Genomic DNA, 18,114 nt, shown 5'->3' on the forward strand with positions numbered 1-18,114 from the left:
CGGGGCTTTTTATTTGCTACCCCTATCACTTCACATAAGCCAGCACAATATTTTATGTAATTCATCTTAAATTTCATTCTTCCTGACGAATTATAAGTTTGTTACATTTCGTTTTAGAGGAGTGGAAAGTTGCCAATATCTTCGTAATAAAGGGATAAAGATTTGTATGCCGAGTAGATGTTACCAGTATGCAGAAAAACAAAAAAGAGAGAAAAAAAAAAAAAGAAAGAAAGCTAAGATACTAAGTGGTATTGGCCAAAGTTCTACAAGTTGGCCAGATCGACCTACTGCCTGTATTTATAAAAACAGTTGCATTGGAACACAGCCACACAGCGTGCCCGTAGTTTATGTCTCGTCTGTGTCTCCTTTTACAAAGCAGAGCAGAGTTGACGTATTTCAACAGAGACTGGATAGCCCCAAAAGCCTAAAATATTTACTATCTGGTCCTGAAATTGAAAGTTGATCCCTGCTGTAGACTTTTTCCACCAATGAAGTCTTCATTCACTTTTCTGTCCAAAGGCTGAGCACTTGAAGGTTAGCCCAGAAAATTTATGTAACCCGCCCAAGGTCACCCAGTTGTATTCCAGTAGAGCCAGGATTTGAATCAAGGTGCTCTGATTTCAGAATTGAGTTTTTAAATCACAATACTGTACTCTGTCTTCCATATTGACTTCATGTGTAAATTTATCTTAAAGCAAAGAATATGTCCCTTTCGGAAATTTCCAAAACCATGTGGCATACGGGAGTGAAGGATTTTGACACTCTGTTGCCATGTTCCCAACCCAATGTTGTCATGACTTTATTAACCTATTTTTAGATTTCCTCCCAGATAGAATAATAGGCCGTGCTTAGAAAGAATGACTCTGACCTTGTCAGAGTGGTGACATTTTTATTTTATTAAGGAGAAGTTGGAGCTGGAGGTGAGCATGTTACTAAAGATGCATTTGGAAGACTATACTTTTTGTCTCCCAAGACAGACAGTGCTTGTAAGAGTTAAGAAAATAGGTCCATTTTTATAAGGCTGTAACTGAATTACATGGAAAGAATGGGAAATTACAAACAGTAGGATAAAAGACATCCCAAATTTCGGAAGAAATGTCATCTTTCTGCAGCCCTGAACTCTGCTAGAAATTCTCTTTGTATCCACATCCTTATTTCTTTCAGAAGCACCTCTTTTGACAGCTGCCTACACCTTCACCTTCCATATTTTTTTGTAATACTTTATTATGTTTTCATGATCTTTAAGGGTGTCCTTTTAAAAGGCACTAGACTAAAAGCCCTGTGAGGTCAGTAACCAAGTCTATGACCGAGGAGACTCTTCAGAAAGTATTTGTTGAATCCACATCAGATTGAATTGTCTTTACTGCATATGTTTCCAAAAGAATGTGCCATAATTTTACAATGGGAAGTAGGTTGGGGTAAAAATTTCAACAGTGCCAGTGTTTGAGGCAGAACCACGATTTTGTACACACACACACACACACACACACACACAAAAGCATCTTTGGCTCACCCAGAATTCTGAAAACAGAATTTTACAAAGAATTTTAAAAGACACTGTGACAGGGCAGCATGAACAGTAAGCCACGGAAACAGAAGCGATGAACGTGTGTAATGGGGACTCAGCTCCCCGCCGTCGTGGGGATTCCCATGAGATAAAGGTGTAGGTGAACGCAGGATGGGGGACCTTCATCTGTATCTTAAGTCCCCAAGTGGTTTTATCTCTATCAGGTTTATGATTCAAGCTAGAAAAGCTGCTAACAAATCTGCTGCTGGGGAGGGGGGGCTTTAATAATGCATAGAATCAATTTAGGTTTCCACGTCAGTTTGCCTGTGGAGATCGTTCCTGCCATAGCTATATTTTGCTGGAAAAGAAAATCGGAAAATCGGGTTGTGATGTAATCTGCATAAAGCTTGCAGGGTATTCGGTATTCAGCCTCCTTGTCAGCAGTTGTATGGTAATGGATTGATACCTTATCACTCCCTTGTTCAGTTATTTTAATGCCAGGAGCTATATAAGGAGAGAGATAACGTTCTCCTCTTCCAACTTCCATTCTTTTTCTTGTCTTTCTGGAGTCCCCTGCCTGAGCCACAGTCAGCTCGTTTTTAGATAACATTTTTTTTTTTTTGCTTCCGAATTTTGTCCATTTCCTTTCACGTTAGTATTTTTCTTTCTCTCCGTCATCCAGTCTTGAAACATTAAAAATGTTTATCTCATCCAGATGGGAATTTTAAAGTTACTTGCCCTGGCTCTACTATAAAAGAAACACTTTCTACTTGAACTAGCCCTTGCCTAGGAGATAGCAAAACTGGCCCTGGTGTTCCATCACTGGTCCTTACCCGTGGGGGCGGACAAACCAGGGACTCTGAGTGCCCTCCCTCTCCCTCATGGTCCAGACTGCTGCTGGACCCACGTGAAGACTCCTTTCTGACTCAAAGTCGGTGAGGCTTTAACCAGCTGTGCACAAAGCAGAGTCCTGGATCCCAGTGTCTCATTAGCGTAACCATCTTGAACTCCGCTTCTAGCACCTGAAGCCCTTCATGTCTCCCCCCGCCAGCAAACTGTTCTGTCCATTTCTTCACTGGTCCAGGCCACAAGATACAGCGTTTTTGTTATTTAGCTTGCCCTGGTGGTCTCTGTTTTCTCCTTCCACACCATTTAACTGAGTCCATGACCTCGGGCAAATCATTAACCTCTCCGAGTGGCAGTAATCAATGGGATGGAACAACACCCACTTGGAAGGACTTTTGCTTGAAGAGTATGAGCTCTCACATGGGGAACCTCTTTATGTCATTCCTGACAGATGATGGCTGGTTCCTTCTTTCACATTCTCAGAGATGAAACCGGCATCAGGTTGAGCTACTTGTGAAAAGGTAAATGAATGTTTCCATCGTTCTCTAAGACAGACATAAGTGCACGACTCTAAAGATTCTACCAGCCATGGGGCTTCCTGACATTTTTGCCTGGGATTCCAGAATTTCACATTATACTGATGCAGCATTTTATTCTATTTAAACATAACCAAGTGCCTTAAGGTCGATCCGTGGTATCCTTTTCTGAACCAGTTGTAAATCATTGCAAGTCAGTGGAATTTAATGAGAAAAGGCAGAGCCAGAGTTTTAGCTGTTGATTAACTTCTTACTAACTCTCCCAGAATTGTATCGCCTTTAAAACATTTTAAATCATAGACAGGAAAAAAAAAAGCATTTTCAGTTACTTGCAGTGTTAATATTCTAAAAACCCTGATTTTATGCCTACTTCTCATGATCATTACTAAATAACACACATTCCAAACATTAGTTAAAAGAAGATTTCCTGTGGCCTTCATTTGAAAATTGAATTTCGCTGGGAAGCTAATGTTGTAAAGGTTGACAATCGTAAGAGAATTTTTCCATCCACTTTTTCTCTAGAGAGTTTTAGGAACCAAATAAAGATTTCTTCTGGGATTGTTTCTTCATGATCTTCAGAAGTAAGGCCATGAACCCAGTGATCTTGAGAATGTTTTCGGTCTCTGTAATTCTCTTTATAATTCTTATCCTACATGTTGTAATTTGTGTGTTTAAGTAAAGCATCATGGGACTGTAAAGATGTATAATTTAGGAGGTTTGCAGAGAGTGACCCTTTATCAAAAGGCTTCAAATTGGACCTCAGGTCAGGACTCTGCCATATGGCACAGATGGATGTGGACAGAAAAACCTACCCCTGTGACCTGAGGACACTTTTGCACACTGTCAGATTTTTATATCCTGTATTTTCAACGGACAGGGGACATGGTCCCAGAGAGAAGTTAAGCGGCGTGTTTTAACCCAGCTTCTAGTTTCCTGTAAATCAGTGGGTTTGTGCCTCTTTTTTAGATACCAGTGTGTCTGAGGAACCTGACACGTTCGCATCGTCATGGGGAGACTCTCCATGGCAGGGAGTCTCAGTGATGGGTCCCGGGGTCTCTCCCTTCCTCCCCGTGGTGAATTGCTGCCTGGACGTGTCATGCGATCCAAGGCACATTTCTTGAATTGGTTGCTCTCTTGCACGTCAGCCATGAATATCATCACTGAGACTTTTGTTCAACACATTGTTTAAGGAACACTTTCTACGGGCCTGACCTATCAATGGTAGAAAGGAGGAACCAAGACTGTAAACATTTTAAGTCTCTTCCTGCTCTGGTTCTTAAGGCAGTAGGAAAGGACTATTGAAAGAAAGAAAAGAACCTGTAAATGCATATGCTGTTATATGTATACACCATTAAGTGCAGCAGGCCAGGTGGAGATGCTGTCTTGTCCAAAGGAGATGGATGTTCTCAGCACCAACGAATTGCTGTCTCAGAACTCGAGCCTCGTTTTACACCAGAACTTCCTACTTTCAAGTGAAAGATCCCGAAGTCTATAGGTTGACAACTTAATTGAAAAATGTTTATAACCACTGTCAACCAAACAAAATGCATTTCTGCAGGTACCCTTCAGATATAATGGGAGCTGTATACGAAATCAGGGTGGACAAGTTCTTTCCACGTAAGAAATAACACGAGCAAACCCCACATGCCTCTTGTGTCACCAGCCAGATAAATCGCTCTGTGTTCTTACAGAGAGTTATCTCATAGACTGAGGACCGTCAAGGGGTCTGTCAGCAGGTAAAGGACAGTCCTTAAACATAAGATTCAGTTACTTAATTTCATGTAATTCAGACTGCAAATAAAGCATTTTACAGCCTTAGTGTAGAAATATTTATTAACCGTCATTGTCAGTATACTTAAAATCAGTTTTCCACTTTCCACAAAGCTTCCATCACGTCAGAAGACACGCTTACTACCGGTGTACCCCGCTGTATTAAGCCGGGTAGTTATGCAACTAAACATGGCCTGGAAAAACATCCTTCTTCATGTGGAGACATTCAGAATTCTCTCAATGAATCTGTCTTTTTATTTTGTGTAATACTAACATTTCAAAGGCTTTTGCATCTGTCATATCATTGTATGCCTTTGCTTTAAGATAGTCTATAAACCACTCTTAAATGCTATAAAATTTAAAATGGAGAATATGTGTGCAAGGCCACGATGCTTCCACTTGGGGAGGGTATAGCTCAATGGTAGAGTGAGTGCTTAGCATGCACGAGGTCCTGGGTTCAATCCCCAGTACCTCCGTTAAAAAAAAAAAAAAAAAAAGACAAATGTAAGTAAATAAACCTAACTATTCCCCCATTTTTTAAAAAACTTTTTAAAAAGATGCTTTCACTCAAGTTTTGTATGAGTGCTTTAAAATAATCTATCCTGACAAGAGGACGCAGAATCCTGTGCTTTTGCTCATGCTGTTGATTCTCCCAGAAAGGTCTTTTCTCCCAAGCCCACGTGTCATTCAAGGCTCAAACCTAACGCGCTCTTTCCCTCTCTGAGTGTCTTATACGTGGCGATGCACCAGGTTTCCAGTCCACTCTGGCTGGTCCTACTCTGTGTACCTGCCTCACCTTGTCCATCCTTCCGAGTAGGAGCTTTTCCTGGGTGTCTTCACCTGCTAGGTTAGTTGAAGCTCTTGATAAAGAGTTGTTTAGGGGAGGGTTGTCAGAACGAGGGTATCTCAGTGAACAGAGTTCAGTTTTCAGTCGACATTTTGAAGTCAGACACGCCTGGTTTTGATTCCCATCTCAATTAGATACCAGCTGTGTGACCTTGGGCAAGTTACTCAACCTCTCTGAGTCTGTTTCTTCATTCTAAAAAGATGCCAATAAAGCATTTGTTAGAAAGTATCAGTGAGAAGAGACTTACCGAGAGGCTGGTACGTAATAGGTTTGAATGTCAGTGACCTTTCTCCCCTGTGTCTGTCTCCTGGGTTATATTAACCATTCCTCACACTCTTGTCCCTCCCTTGTCCACCTACTCTGTTTTCTCCTAAATCCAACCCTGTAGCTCCGACCTGACACACCCTCCCAGGTGACTGCAAAGAGCTACACTTCGGAGTCTAATCCATTTGAAGTCAGAGTCTGTCTCTCAGTGGATCCGGAGCCATTGACAAGTGACCTGGGTTATTTGAGACTCAGTTTCCTCCATTATTAAATGAGGATAATAAAACTTAATATCACACAGTGTTGCTCAGAACATTAAATGAGCAAACCTGTGTGAAGCATCTGGAGCTTTGCCCACAACAAGGTGAATATTCAAGCGTTGAATGAATCAGAGCCGCCATAGAGATGCCATCAACAGTTTGGAGCTGGTTTTAGACAGAGATGAAGCCTGAATTAAAAAGAACACCAGAAAATCTGTACTTTCTGTAAATAACATTGAATTAGAGAATTTTGGTTAAGCTGGGGATGTGACATTTTATATCACCAGAATTTAGAGGTTTGAAAACTACAAAGTATTTGCCCAAACCTAAAATTTTGGTGCATTTCCACATGATGGTTAGTTTCTTTGTACATTCCTTGTCCAGCTGGCTGATACTAAAGCCAAAAATAGTTCTGAGGGTCCCGCCGATGCCCAGAGCATCCTTCTTCATGAGTTCTACTCTGCCTCTCAGCGTAGACGGCTGTTTTTTTAAGACCTTCCCACAGGGCTGTGTCAGAAGAGAAACCACGCTCCCTGGCTCCCACCTCTGGACTAGTGGTTGGCAAACTTTTTCCATAAAGGGCTGGATAGAAAGGCTTTGTGGGCCACGTGCAGTCTCTGTAGCGTATTCTTCTTCTTTGTTGTTACTGTTCTTTTAAATAATCCTTTAAAAATGTAAAAGCCATTCTTTAAGAAAAATAGGCCACAGACCAGACGAGGCCCACAGACAATCGTTTGCCAACTCTAGACCGTTGAAAGGCGTGAGGAATGAAGTGGTTTTGAAACCATCCTGATGAGGTAATGCCATCCTTTAAGTAAAGGAAAATACACTCACATCAAAAAAAAAAATTTTTTTTTTAAATAAAAGCAATGTGACATTGTAGAGGAGGAAAAAATCTTTGTCACCTCTCTTAGGGTCCCTGGTTGGGTCTGAAAATTAAACCAACAAAGACAGATTGACAGGAGGAAAGCATACACATTTGATGGAACTTTGACCTGTGCCTGGGAGTCTTCACAAGACCTGAAGAAATGACAGGAAATGTTTATACCTTTTAGACAAGGAAACAATACACTTGTGAAGAATTGACAGGACAAGAGAGTTTGGACTGGAGTAGTAATCAGTGAAGAAGTAATTCGGATAATAGGGGTTAGTTAACAAGATTTGTTTGGGCAGAGTTCTTGGTCCCACATTCTCCATCTCTGGTGGTAAAGAGGATGCACCTTCTCCTGGAGCAAGGAGGGGACCTCTCACCTGGGGTTTCAGGAAGGAAGAAGGGAGAGGTGCGGGGGTCAGAGTGACCTTCCTGTTTCTGCCGTTTTTTTTCAAGATTCCTTCAGCTTCAGATATTTAATATGCCCCAGTGCCGTATTTTGGGGTTAGTGTGTCCTGAACCCCATCAACATGAAGTTAGTACTTTCGCTGCTTTGGTACGACTGTATTTTCTAGTCGGGTTTTTAGTCATTTTTTTAGTGGGACCTCATCTCACTGCTGTTCCCAATGGAAACCGACGAGGAACATAGGAAAGCAGATGGCGCACAGACTGGAGAACCGAAAACCGCAGAAGAAAGAACCGCGTGAAAGAAATATTTAATCATAACATGAAAAACTCACAGTAGCAACTTTTCCATTATGTTCAGTTTCATTCATTTCTATACATCCTGGGTACGTGTTTAGAAACAAAGGTTGCACCTTTCCACCTGAATGCCCGTCTCCCATGGGGCTCGCATTTTCTCTGTTGCAGGACTACGATCTGAGCCAGCTCCAGCAGCCTGACACGGTGGAGCCGGACGCCATCAAGCCTGTAGGAATCCGCCGGTTGGATGAGAGACCTATCCACGCCGAGCCCCAGTATCCGGTTCGGTCTGCAGCCCCGCACCCTGGGGACATCGGGGACTTCATTAATGAGGTATGAAGAGAGACTCGCTTTCTTTCTAAGGGTGTTTATTTTACGCTCTTAGTGCCATGTAGACCACAACCTGCTTGGAATACAGCTGTGGGGTTCATTAAAACATGTTGTTTTCCTTTATCTTGCTGAGACAGCAAATGTGGCTTCAGTAACAGAGAGCAGAGGTGGTAGATTTGATCAACCCAAAAGAGATCTGTCCGTTAATATTCTGCGTTTGTAACTGACATCCATATATATTATCAGTGTTAGCCGCATACTCTCCAAAAGGATTTTCCCCTAGATTACAAGGAATAAATAGGCTAACAATATTATAGTGAATTCTAATTTCATTTATTGGCCCTGGTATCTGTAATAATAGTTTACTTTCATTTTCTTCACTCTGTACCCTTTGAATCCTACAAATGAGGAGAATTCATTGCCTACCCAATGACTGGAGAGAGTTCCAGCAAATGAGATTAGTAGGAAGAACAGCTAAATTAAATATTATTTAAGTGATTTAACTACTTGTCTAGTTGAGGAGTTTTAAGAGCTTCTGTAAGAGGCAGCTAATTCTCTATTGAATATAACAGATATGATTTTCACTGTCAAAATTATTGTGCCTTTCTTCTGTTTCATTACTGACCAAGCATTCTGCTACATTTAATCCTTAAGTTTTGAAGTAAAATGACTTACGCTGCTTCTTTTGATCACATCTACGGTTTTACCGCAATTCTCCTATTGAATTTTTATTGTTCATATCAGAGATTGATACATATCGATACTGATGGTGAATATATGGCTAGACTCATATTCTTTGGCCGTAGCCTCCCATTAAGTATCTCCAAGATCAGAATTGGTCTCAGTCCGTTACAAAGTGGAATGCTGCTGTTGTATTTATTGCCTTCAGTCATGTGCTGACAAGACTCATTTCCTGGGCTTCCTTGAAATAGTCATATGTTATGTCTACATAATCTACCTTCAGTTTTTAGATGGTCCTACAGTTTGTAGAAAAAGCTTTGAAACAGAATTAGCTTATCTGTCTTTACAGATATTCATTACTATCTATTTCTGAAATGCACGCTGCTTTTTGAAGTATCTATTCACTTCTGTTAAATAGGTAACAGGTTTATTTACAGCAGACGTGATTCAGAAGCTCACGGAAGGAAAAAACAGAGTGCCGGGAACTCTTTTACGTACAAAAATGTGCCCTGACTTTTCCCTTTTCCAGCTTATTTATATATAGGGCTGGTTAGGGAAATTAGCAGGAATATGTATGTAACTAGACCTTTTTGATACGTAAGAGGGCCTGATGGTGCCACTTCTCATGTAGCTTTTGTCATATGAGAAGTTGTTTAGTTATCCCTGTGGTTATCGGGTTTCAAGACACAGTGAATCTTTTGAACGCAGGTGTAGGAACTGCACTTTTTTAAAGCGGCAATTCTGGCTTCCGTGTCCTTCCACAGAATCTTAACTGAACGTTCCGGCCAGTCCCTGAAGCGGCACTTTATGTGGGATTCCATCCCATCCCTGACAGTCCTCCCTTCTCAGTGGTAGATTTCAGGCCCTCGGCGTCAGGGATAAGGCTGTTTGTAATCTGATTCCTGCCCTCTGTCCCCACCCCATTCCCTTCCTGTGCTGCAGCCCCCCAAACTATTTCTAGCTCCTCAAAAGCATCACAGTTTTAACTCTGACTTAATTCCTGCAAAGCCATTCCTTCCTGACCATCAGTAAGACACCCATTGAGCCTTCAGATTCAGCCCAGACATCCCCTTCTATGGGAAGCCCCTTTCTGCCTCTGGGAAGGGGTTACCAAGAGGCCTCCCGGTGCTGATCACATGCAAAAAGTGAGGATACCGGTTGCTCTAAGTTGTGTGTTTTGTGAGTTCTCTGTGTTCGTGTCTATGGGTGTGTTTTTGTTTTTGTTTTTTTTAACGTGCCTTAGAGCAAGTGAAGTATCTTGGTAATAAGGTCCAGTCGCCCAACTAAATGCCACAGTAGGAAGAGAAAGTAGGGATTTCCATCTGGAATCTCCTTTCCCTGAACGAATCTAAAAACAGCCCAGGTCCACACAGTCTAAAAGGTGGCTGAAGTCATAACAGACACATGTGAATACCCACCAGGAAAAGTTTGTTCCGAACAACTGACTTGCAGATTAACTTCTAGAATACAGTCCAATTCATAATTCGAAAATTGCCTGTGTTTGTTCCAAATCGCTCATTTTGAAATCATCCCAAGTTTGGCTTAGGATCATTCATTCTGCAAATAAGTACCGACTATCTGCTGGGTGTACGCCCTGCGCCGGTAATACGTATGAAAGACAACAGACAGAGCTTCGCTTTGTGTGAATCCCCTGCGCTGCTGCTAGCACCATCTTTGTACCAGGCAAACATTCCAGGATCGGAGCTCTGACTTTACTGGGCACAGGATGCCCACTGGGTCTGGTTTTTATTTGGTGTTTCAGCTTCATCTCAGGCGCCTCCCCTACCTGCATCTTCCAGGACAGTGATCTTAGCTTGTGATTCCACGCCAGGGCCTGTCCCTATGCTGTTCTTCCTGCTTGGAATGTCCTTTGCCCTTTTTTCTAGATATTAGTTAAGTCTTTACCAGCCCACGAAGGGTCAGGCACACAGTAACAGTGGGCTCCATCTCAGTGCACCTAGGACTCAGCTCCCTCCATTACTCCTTTCTCAAGGTTCCCTTCTGCCTCCCCTCAGGGCCCTCCCATGGTCCAGGGGAAGAGGTGTATCTTCGGGGGGACCATTGTGGGGGCACACTGGTTGGTGAGTACATGAATGGACAAAGGGATCGCATTTGGAAATCATTCCTTCAATTTCAATTTTTGAAATTGAATGCGATTGTAAGATAGAGGATGTAGAGGAGAAAGGGGAACCAAAAACCTGTACCTAGAATTGCCCCACCTTTGGACGCAGAAAGAAAGTCTAAGGGGTTTAAGGGGTCACAGAAAACAACTAAAAAGAGGGTCCAGGGATGTGATCGTCGGTTTTGTGGGAAAGTTCAAAGGGTTCAAACTGTCAAAAGGCCTAAGCCGGAGATAGCGTTCAAACACACCACGTAAATTCCTCCATTTAAGACACCCAGGGAGACATGTTCAATGTCTTTCTATAACTGGACAGATAAAAATAAATACATGTAAAGTTTTAAAACAATTGAAGGCACTTAGAAAGAACTCAAGTACATTTCACAAATACATTTAAAATATAAACAGACTTCTTTATCTCCAGGTTTTGTTTGATTTAGCACAGCACCGAATATTCCAAAGGGACAAGAATATAGTAGTGATTATAATTGGAGTGTTTTTATAGATGTAAGGCGAAGGTAAGTAAGCGCACGAGAACGTTTTCTGGTTTGTTTCTTTAAATAATGAATCTCAAAAATGATAACTTATTTCCAGACAGGTAGAGTAAAACGAATCACACGTCTTTGAATTTCCACCACAGAATTTCCCTCTGTTTTGAGATTTTTTAAAGAAGACCTTCAGAAGGTGAAAAGTTGAAATAAAGTCATTTAATCTCAGCCCGACAGTAGATATTAGCATGCCTCCAGTAACTTTCCTAATCCTGTTTATCGCAGAAATATAAAAACCAAGGGCGTATTTCTGTTAGGAGAATGACTTTTGATTCATTATTTAAAAACTTATGGAAGGTGCTCCTAGAATAACTTGGTTAAAACTACTACAGTTTAAGGCTTTTGCCTTCTTTCCCCTATTAATTAAATTTAATATGTTCTTTTTAAAATATCTCTGTCCAGTCTTACAAGAGTTGGATGTTTGAGCTCAAATTTAGGTGCCTCGTTTAATCACTCTGTTACCTTGTACAAGGTCAGAGTCCTTGGATTTAACCTCTTGGATGTCTGGTTTTCTTATTTATGAAAATGGGAGTGATGGTAACGGCCCCTCCTTTCAAGATTGCCGTGAGGAGTCAGTCAAGCGATTGGCATGAAGTGCTTGGTACAGTGCTTGTCAGATAATAAAATCTCTTTATTATCAGTGTCATACTAATTATCATTACAACTGATAATCAGGAGTAAAAGCTTTCTGCCCTATAATTGTAAATAAAACAAATAAAAACCTCTCCTTCCACTGCCCGCCCCCCAAAAAGCTTTAAGTAAAGTGACTCTCCCAGAAAGGGACATAATGATGTTGGCATCAATAAGTCAAAGAATTCCATTGTCATGTGATCATACTGTTACGTCCATGGACATTTTAAACCTAAATCCTAGCTTCTTCTAAAAGGTATAAATAAAAGTATGAACAAGATACTGAGGTAAAATTAAGCCCAGGACAACAGTACAAATTTACCTTCTAGAATACCTGGTGGATGTCAGGCACCGTGTTGGACAGCAGGTTGTGAAATAAATGCAGACCACCTCTGCAGATGGTATGTCATGATTCGGTGTCAACGAAACTCGGCAGTAAAAGTAAAGGGGACCAGAGAGACCACAGGAATTACTCTCAGTTGTGGCTTGGGGAAAAAGTTCCATGAAGCAGAAGTGACATTTTTAATGGGCTTTAAAGGATGGATGGGTGGACAGGTGGATGGATGGATGTTGATCAGATGAAAAATAGGAGATGGGACATTTCAAACAAAGGGAATCACATTTCAGCTAGCAGAAAATAAATATGTAAATAGCAGGAGGCACCTATGAATGTGACATTTTTCAGGCTTGAGAAGGTTTTGGTGAATAATTTAGTGACTGATTCAGCTGTGGTCGCTGGCATTGAGAACAGTTGAAAGGGAAAAGGTGGGTGGACAGTCTGGGCTCACCAAATGCTCCCCAAAAGGTTTTGGCTTTCTCCTATATGTTACCCCAACATCAGCTATTTGAGTAATGCCTTCTGGTGTTTTCCATGTCTGCAAACTTCATCTATTCTTTACTTAAGCTTTTAATCAATTTTTAACTTTTTTTTTTAATAAAAATAATTGTTTTAAAGTGCCTGTGCTCCATTTAAAAATCACCCTACGTACCTCCGGGGGGGACTCCTCTCTTACTTTGGAAACACTCCTATAGGTGACGGCAGTTAAAGAATTTTACCTGCAGGTGGGGTGGGTGACATCAAATAATCAAATCAGAAAGAGAAACCAATAGCAGTTCGTAAGAAAGAAGCAGGGAGAGTCCTGGGGACAGGGAGAACAGTTAGAGAGGCTTTTGCTGTGGTCCAGACAGGGTATAATGGTGCGTTGAACTAAGGCAGTGCGTTTGAGACAATAGAAGACAACGTAAGGGAATCAGTAGGACCTCTTTCCTCTTACAGCCCTCGTGTGGTCCCGCAGTGAGGAATGTGGGTTTTATAGTCCCTGTAAAAGCATGTCTCCACTTGTAAAGCACAGGACCAGAAGTCTATAAATACAAGCTCAGCACGAATTCAGCCAGAGCCACCGCTCTTTGATGTTAGAGACAGCTCACTATAGAAAACAGTTCAGATTTATCCAGAGTTCAAGGTCTGCCCGTCCAAGTAAGGGGAAGCAGGCACATACTCCTCTAGACTTAGTCAGACCTAGATGGGGAGAGAGAAGCACATGCAGATAGTTGGTAAATTTGGCAACAGCGTGTCATACATCATGTGAAATGGTGTCCACACCTTTGAGTAAAGGAATCCCAGAGGGGAGGGCCAGAGGCAGTGCACCACCCACGCCGGATTTCTTCTGTACCTTCACTCTGGCTGCCTGCCTGTCTCTGTCCGTTTCTCAGCACTTAACTATGATCTGTTGAGAATTACCAAAATGGTACCCAGAAGTTACAGAACGCCTCGCCCGGAAGAGTCATATTTTATCCTCAGGTAAAAATCAGTGCTACCCAAGTGGCAGGGACTTAACGTACTGAACGTTCAGCCTAGGAGGATGGCTTGCCTGAGAATTCTTGAAAAGTTCAGTGGTTTTTGCCCTTTGGTAATTACTGAAACCTGAGACAGTGTCTGATCTCTGACACATAGCACAGTGACCTCTAATGCGTTTTATAGCCTTAGCCTCTTTTAATAAAAAAAAAAAAAGAAAGAAACAAAGCATAGATTCAAAAACCACCAGGATGATCAGAAAGCCAAGGCAAGAGCTAAAAAAAAATTTTAAGAAATATTTTTGAGACTCAGTGGTAATTACCGGTATCATCAGTGTCCTTTTTTTTTTTTTTTTAAGGGATGAATCGGGTATCTTAGACATTTGAAGAAGAATCTTGGGCCCTTTAACCCACCAGGGAAGACCAGGCAGCTTCTAGCATTTATTCTAAGTCACAGTAGACAGGCATCGCTTCCATCTCCCCTGAATCCAGGCATCCTGATGCCCTGCCATTGACCCTTCGGGTTAATCTTAGCCTTCCCTTCTTTCCAGTTTGGTGCTGACACCATGATCCACGTGTCGTCTGTGTTTCAGGATCCAGGCAGAAGGGAGACTGGCACGTGGGGCAGGCCCTTCCCCTGGCTGAGGTGGGGAGAGGAGGAGCTTGGTGGGGGCATGTTAACTAGCACCCTTAAAGGTCTCGCCAAGCCTGACGGTGGGGTGGGGAAGTGAACGGCCCCAGGGTGGCACTTGTGGTAGCGCGGGCATGTGACCCGCCCACGGGGAGAGGACAGTGAATCATCCGGGACGGTAACACCATCCACCACAAACTGGAGTTGGGAGTTTGCAGAAACTGTATTTTGTGGTTTTCAGTCTTAACAGAATTGCCCTGTAGCTTTTTCTATAGATGTGATCAAGAAAATCCTATCTCAGGTTATTTAGGTTTTATATCTTGAAGTCGTTTGATGCTTACAGGTGGAAGTAGTTTGCGGTACTCTGTTTCTCACGGGCGTTTCCGGGCTTGTCATTAGTGTACCTGAGAAGAGGAGGAGTGGTGCTGAACCAGATGGTTAGTCTGGTTGGTAAGACGGACTCGGGGATGGGAAGGAGGTAGTGTGTACTTTTCTTTTCTGGTTTGTGGTCGAAGCCAAGCAGCTGCCATTTTGTTTCTTAAAATAGGATGTCTTTCACATTTGTTTTTCTTTTTTTTCAAATCCCGAAGCAAGATTTTTTTTCTCTAAACTTAAAAAAAATGAATAAATAAACTAATACTCCTTGAGCTCTAACAAATGCCAGACGCTGTGGTGAGCCCTTGGGTCCCTTTGTTCTGTTTGATCTTCATAGTGATCTTGTTGCTATGATTGCAGTTACCGATGAGGAAACGGAGCTTGTCGAACTTAGCCGAGGTCCCGGTGCTGCGCAGAGCCGAGGTGTGGCCCCGGGGTCTGATCTCCTAACCACTACACATACTGACTCTCACCTTAATTTTCATGCTCTGTTCCCTCTTCCTCCTCTGTAAACTGGGAAGAATGAATACATGAACACATACTGATTTAAAAGAACACATATATGTATTCATAAAGCACATGTTGATTGGAAGGATCCATCTAAAAGCAGATAGTCCATCATGTCTTTGGATAAATAAAGCCTCTGGTAAGCCCACCAGCATTTAAAAAGCAGAGTTGTGGAAAAAGAGAATGATTGTTTGGATACTAATCTGGGTATATCTTGGGGCACTAGAATGGAACTGGGGAAAAAAATTAGAGAAAATGCCAAAAGGACATAGTATTAAATCCTTAAAGTTTTGTAGAGCATGATTATGGATAAGCCATGAGTTCTGTATAAAAAAGCACCTTTTAGCAAGACTTAAGTTTACAGATAATAATTTCATTGGTTCTTTTTTATTCAATTCTTTTTAAAAGCCATGTATATACTTGCTATTTTACATTGGCAGAATATCCTTTTCCAAATTTGAGTCAAATGGAATGCTACTTCCACCTTGAACTCCAAGCTCTCAATTCTGGTCTGGATTTTGTTTTCAGCATTCTGATTTTTGCCTAGACTTCATGGTTTTTTTCCTTACTTATCGTTTATTTCATACTGTAGTCATGCCTGTTATGTTAGATTGTCAGCTTGTCGAGGGCAAGAACCAAATGGCACTCACTTCTCTGTCCCTCTCTTTTCACAAGTTGCCTGGCATATAAGTCATGTTAAACGAGTTTGTTGTCCAAATCCTTTGACTCTGATTCTGGATAGACTAGGGTCCACGTGTCACATGATCTCACAGTCCTCTGTATTATTTCAGTGTGACTTACCCACGGGTAATTACTCAAAACGATCTTGCCCAGTGCACTTTTATGCAGATGCCTTACCAGACTTCAGTTAAGATCCTCCCTTCCCAGCTTCAGGCAGGGGGCCATTCATCTCTGCCACCCGTCAAACGCACTCCCTAGTGAACCCCTCCCATTGTCTGTGTGTCTGGCCTCACTGGGCTGGACTCTTTACAGAGGAAAGACATCAGTTCGTTTCAGTCTGGTGCTAACCTCAGGCTCTGTGGGTTGAACGTGTTGTGGTCCGCAGGTGGAAACTTACAAGTCAGCGTCGGGTCCCGGGGGACCACTGGTGTCAGCTTGAAGATCTGCAAATCGTGACCCTCTCTCCCTCCCTTCCCTTGCCTCCCAAACTGCAGGGCCTTAAAGCTGCTGACAGTGACCCCACGGCTCCGCCCTACGACTCCCTCTTGGTGTTTGACTATGAAGGCAGCGGCTCCACCGCCGGGTCCTTGAGCTCCCTCAATTCTTCAAGTAGTGGCGGCGAGCAGGACTATGACTACCTGAACGACTGGGGGCCCCGCTTCAAGAAACTCGCTGACATGTACGGTGGAGGTGATGACTGAACTTCAGGGCGAACTTGGTTTTTGGACAAGTACAAACAATTTCAACTGATATTCCCAAAAAGCATTCAGAAGCTAGGCTTTAACCTTGTAGTCTACTAGCACAGTGCTTGCTGGAGGCTTTGGCATAGGCTGCGAACCAATTTGGGCTCAGAGGGAATATCAGTGATCCAATGCTGTTTGGAAAAACACTGAGCTCAGTTACACTTGAATTTTACAGTACAGAAGCACTGGGATTTTATGTGCCTTTTTGTACCTTTTTCAGATTGGAATTAGTTTTCTGTTTAAGGCTTTAATGGTACTGATTTCTGAAACGATAAGGACAAGACAAAATATTTTGTGGTGGGAGCAGTAAGTTCAACCATGATACGCTTCAACACGCTTTGTGTTACATTGCATTTTGCTTTTATTAAAATACAGAATTAAACAGACAAACCAACCACTCATGGGGCGATTTTCTTAATCCTGGGGGCTGAGACCATGAGATTGGAAAATGTACATTACTTCTAGTTTTAGACTTTAGTTTTGGTTTTTTTTTTTTTTTTCACTAAAATCTTAAAACTTACGCAGCTGGTTGCAAATAAAGGGAGTTTTCATATCACCAATTTGTAGCAAAATTGAATTTTTTCATAAACTAGAATGTTAGACACATTTGGGTCTTAATCCATGTACACTTTTTTTATTTACTGTATTTTTTCCACTTCACTGTAAAAATGATATGTGTACATAATGTTTTATTGGCATAGTCTATGGAGAAGTGCAGAAACTTCAGAACATGTGTATGTATTATTTGAACTCTGGATTCAGGTTTTTTGCATGTTTATATCTTTCGTTATGGATAAAGTATTTACAAAACAAAGTGACATTTGATTCAATTGTTGAGCCGTAGTTAGAATACTCAATTTTTAATTTTTTAATTTTTTTTTTTATTTTTTATTTTCTTTTTGGTTTGGGGAGGGAGAAAAGTTCCTAGCACAAACGTTTTACATAATTTGTACCAAAAAAAAAAAAAAAGGAAAGGCAAGAAATGGAAGGGGTGGCCTGACACTGGTGGCACTAAGTGTGTGTTTTTAAAAAAAAAAATGAAAAAAAAAAAAAGCTTTTAAACTGGACAGACTTCTGACAACAGCTTTGCCTCTGTATTGTGTACCAGAATATAAATGATACACCTCTGACCCCAGCGTTCTGAATAAAATGCTAATTTTGGAACTGGTGACTGGTTTGAACTTTTTCTTTCCTACTTGAGCTGCTTTGAATGTGGCAAAAATCCCGAGTACTGGAGTTGCGTTGAGACCCACAGTAGAAGAGTGTGTATCTGTTCTTGCACTGTTCACCGTCGAAACCCTTACGGGGCAGCCGTGTCCAGTGAGCATCAGAGGGAACCACTGTCAGTCTTCTCAGCACAGAAGAAAGACATCAAGGATGCGGGAAGATGCTGCACTGGAGGTGGTACACGCATCCCATCCTTAAAGTCAGTGAACGTTGTGTAATTCTTAACATCATTTATGCTTTTATTC

General features: G+C 41.8%; 1 protein-coding gene across 1 annotated transcript in view; it reads left to right on the forward strand.

Moving 5' to 3' along the window:
- The window catches only part of CDH2 (cadherin 2), a 194,193-nt gene extending 176,486 nt beyond the window's left edge, over window positions 1-17,707 (forward strand). Inside the window, exons 15-16 of the mRNA XM_031439018.2 lie at window positions 7,772-7,936; window positions 16,394-17,707. Of these exons, the coding sequence (XP_031294878.1) occupies window positions 7,772-7,936; window positions 16,394-16,600 (372 nt within the window). The 3' untranslated portion in view covers window positions 16,601-17,707. The remainder of the gene's footprint in view (window positions 1-7,771; window positions 7,937-16,393) is intronic.
- Window positions 17,708-18,114: the final 407 nt, after the last annotated feature.

This window comes from Camelus dromedarius, chromosome 32 (assembly GCF_036321535.1).
Source record: "Camelus dromedarius isolate mCamDro1 chromosome 32, mCamDro1.pat, whole genome shotgun sequence".
In the NCBI taxonomy this organism is placed as follows: domain Eukaryota; kingdom Metazoa; phylum Chordata; class Mammalia; order Artiodactyla; family Camelidae; genus Camelus; species Camelus dromedarius.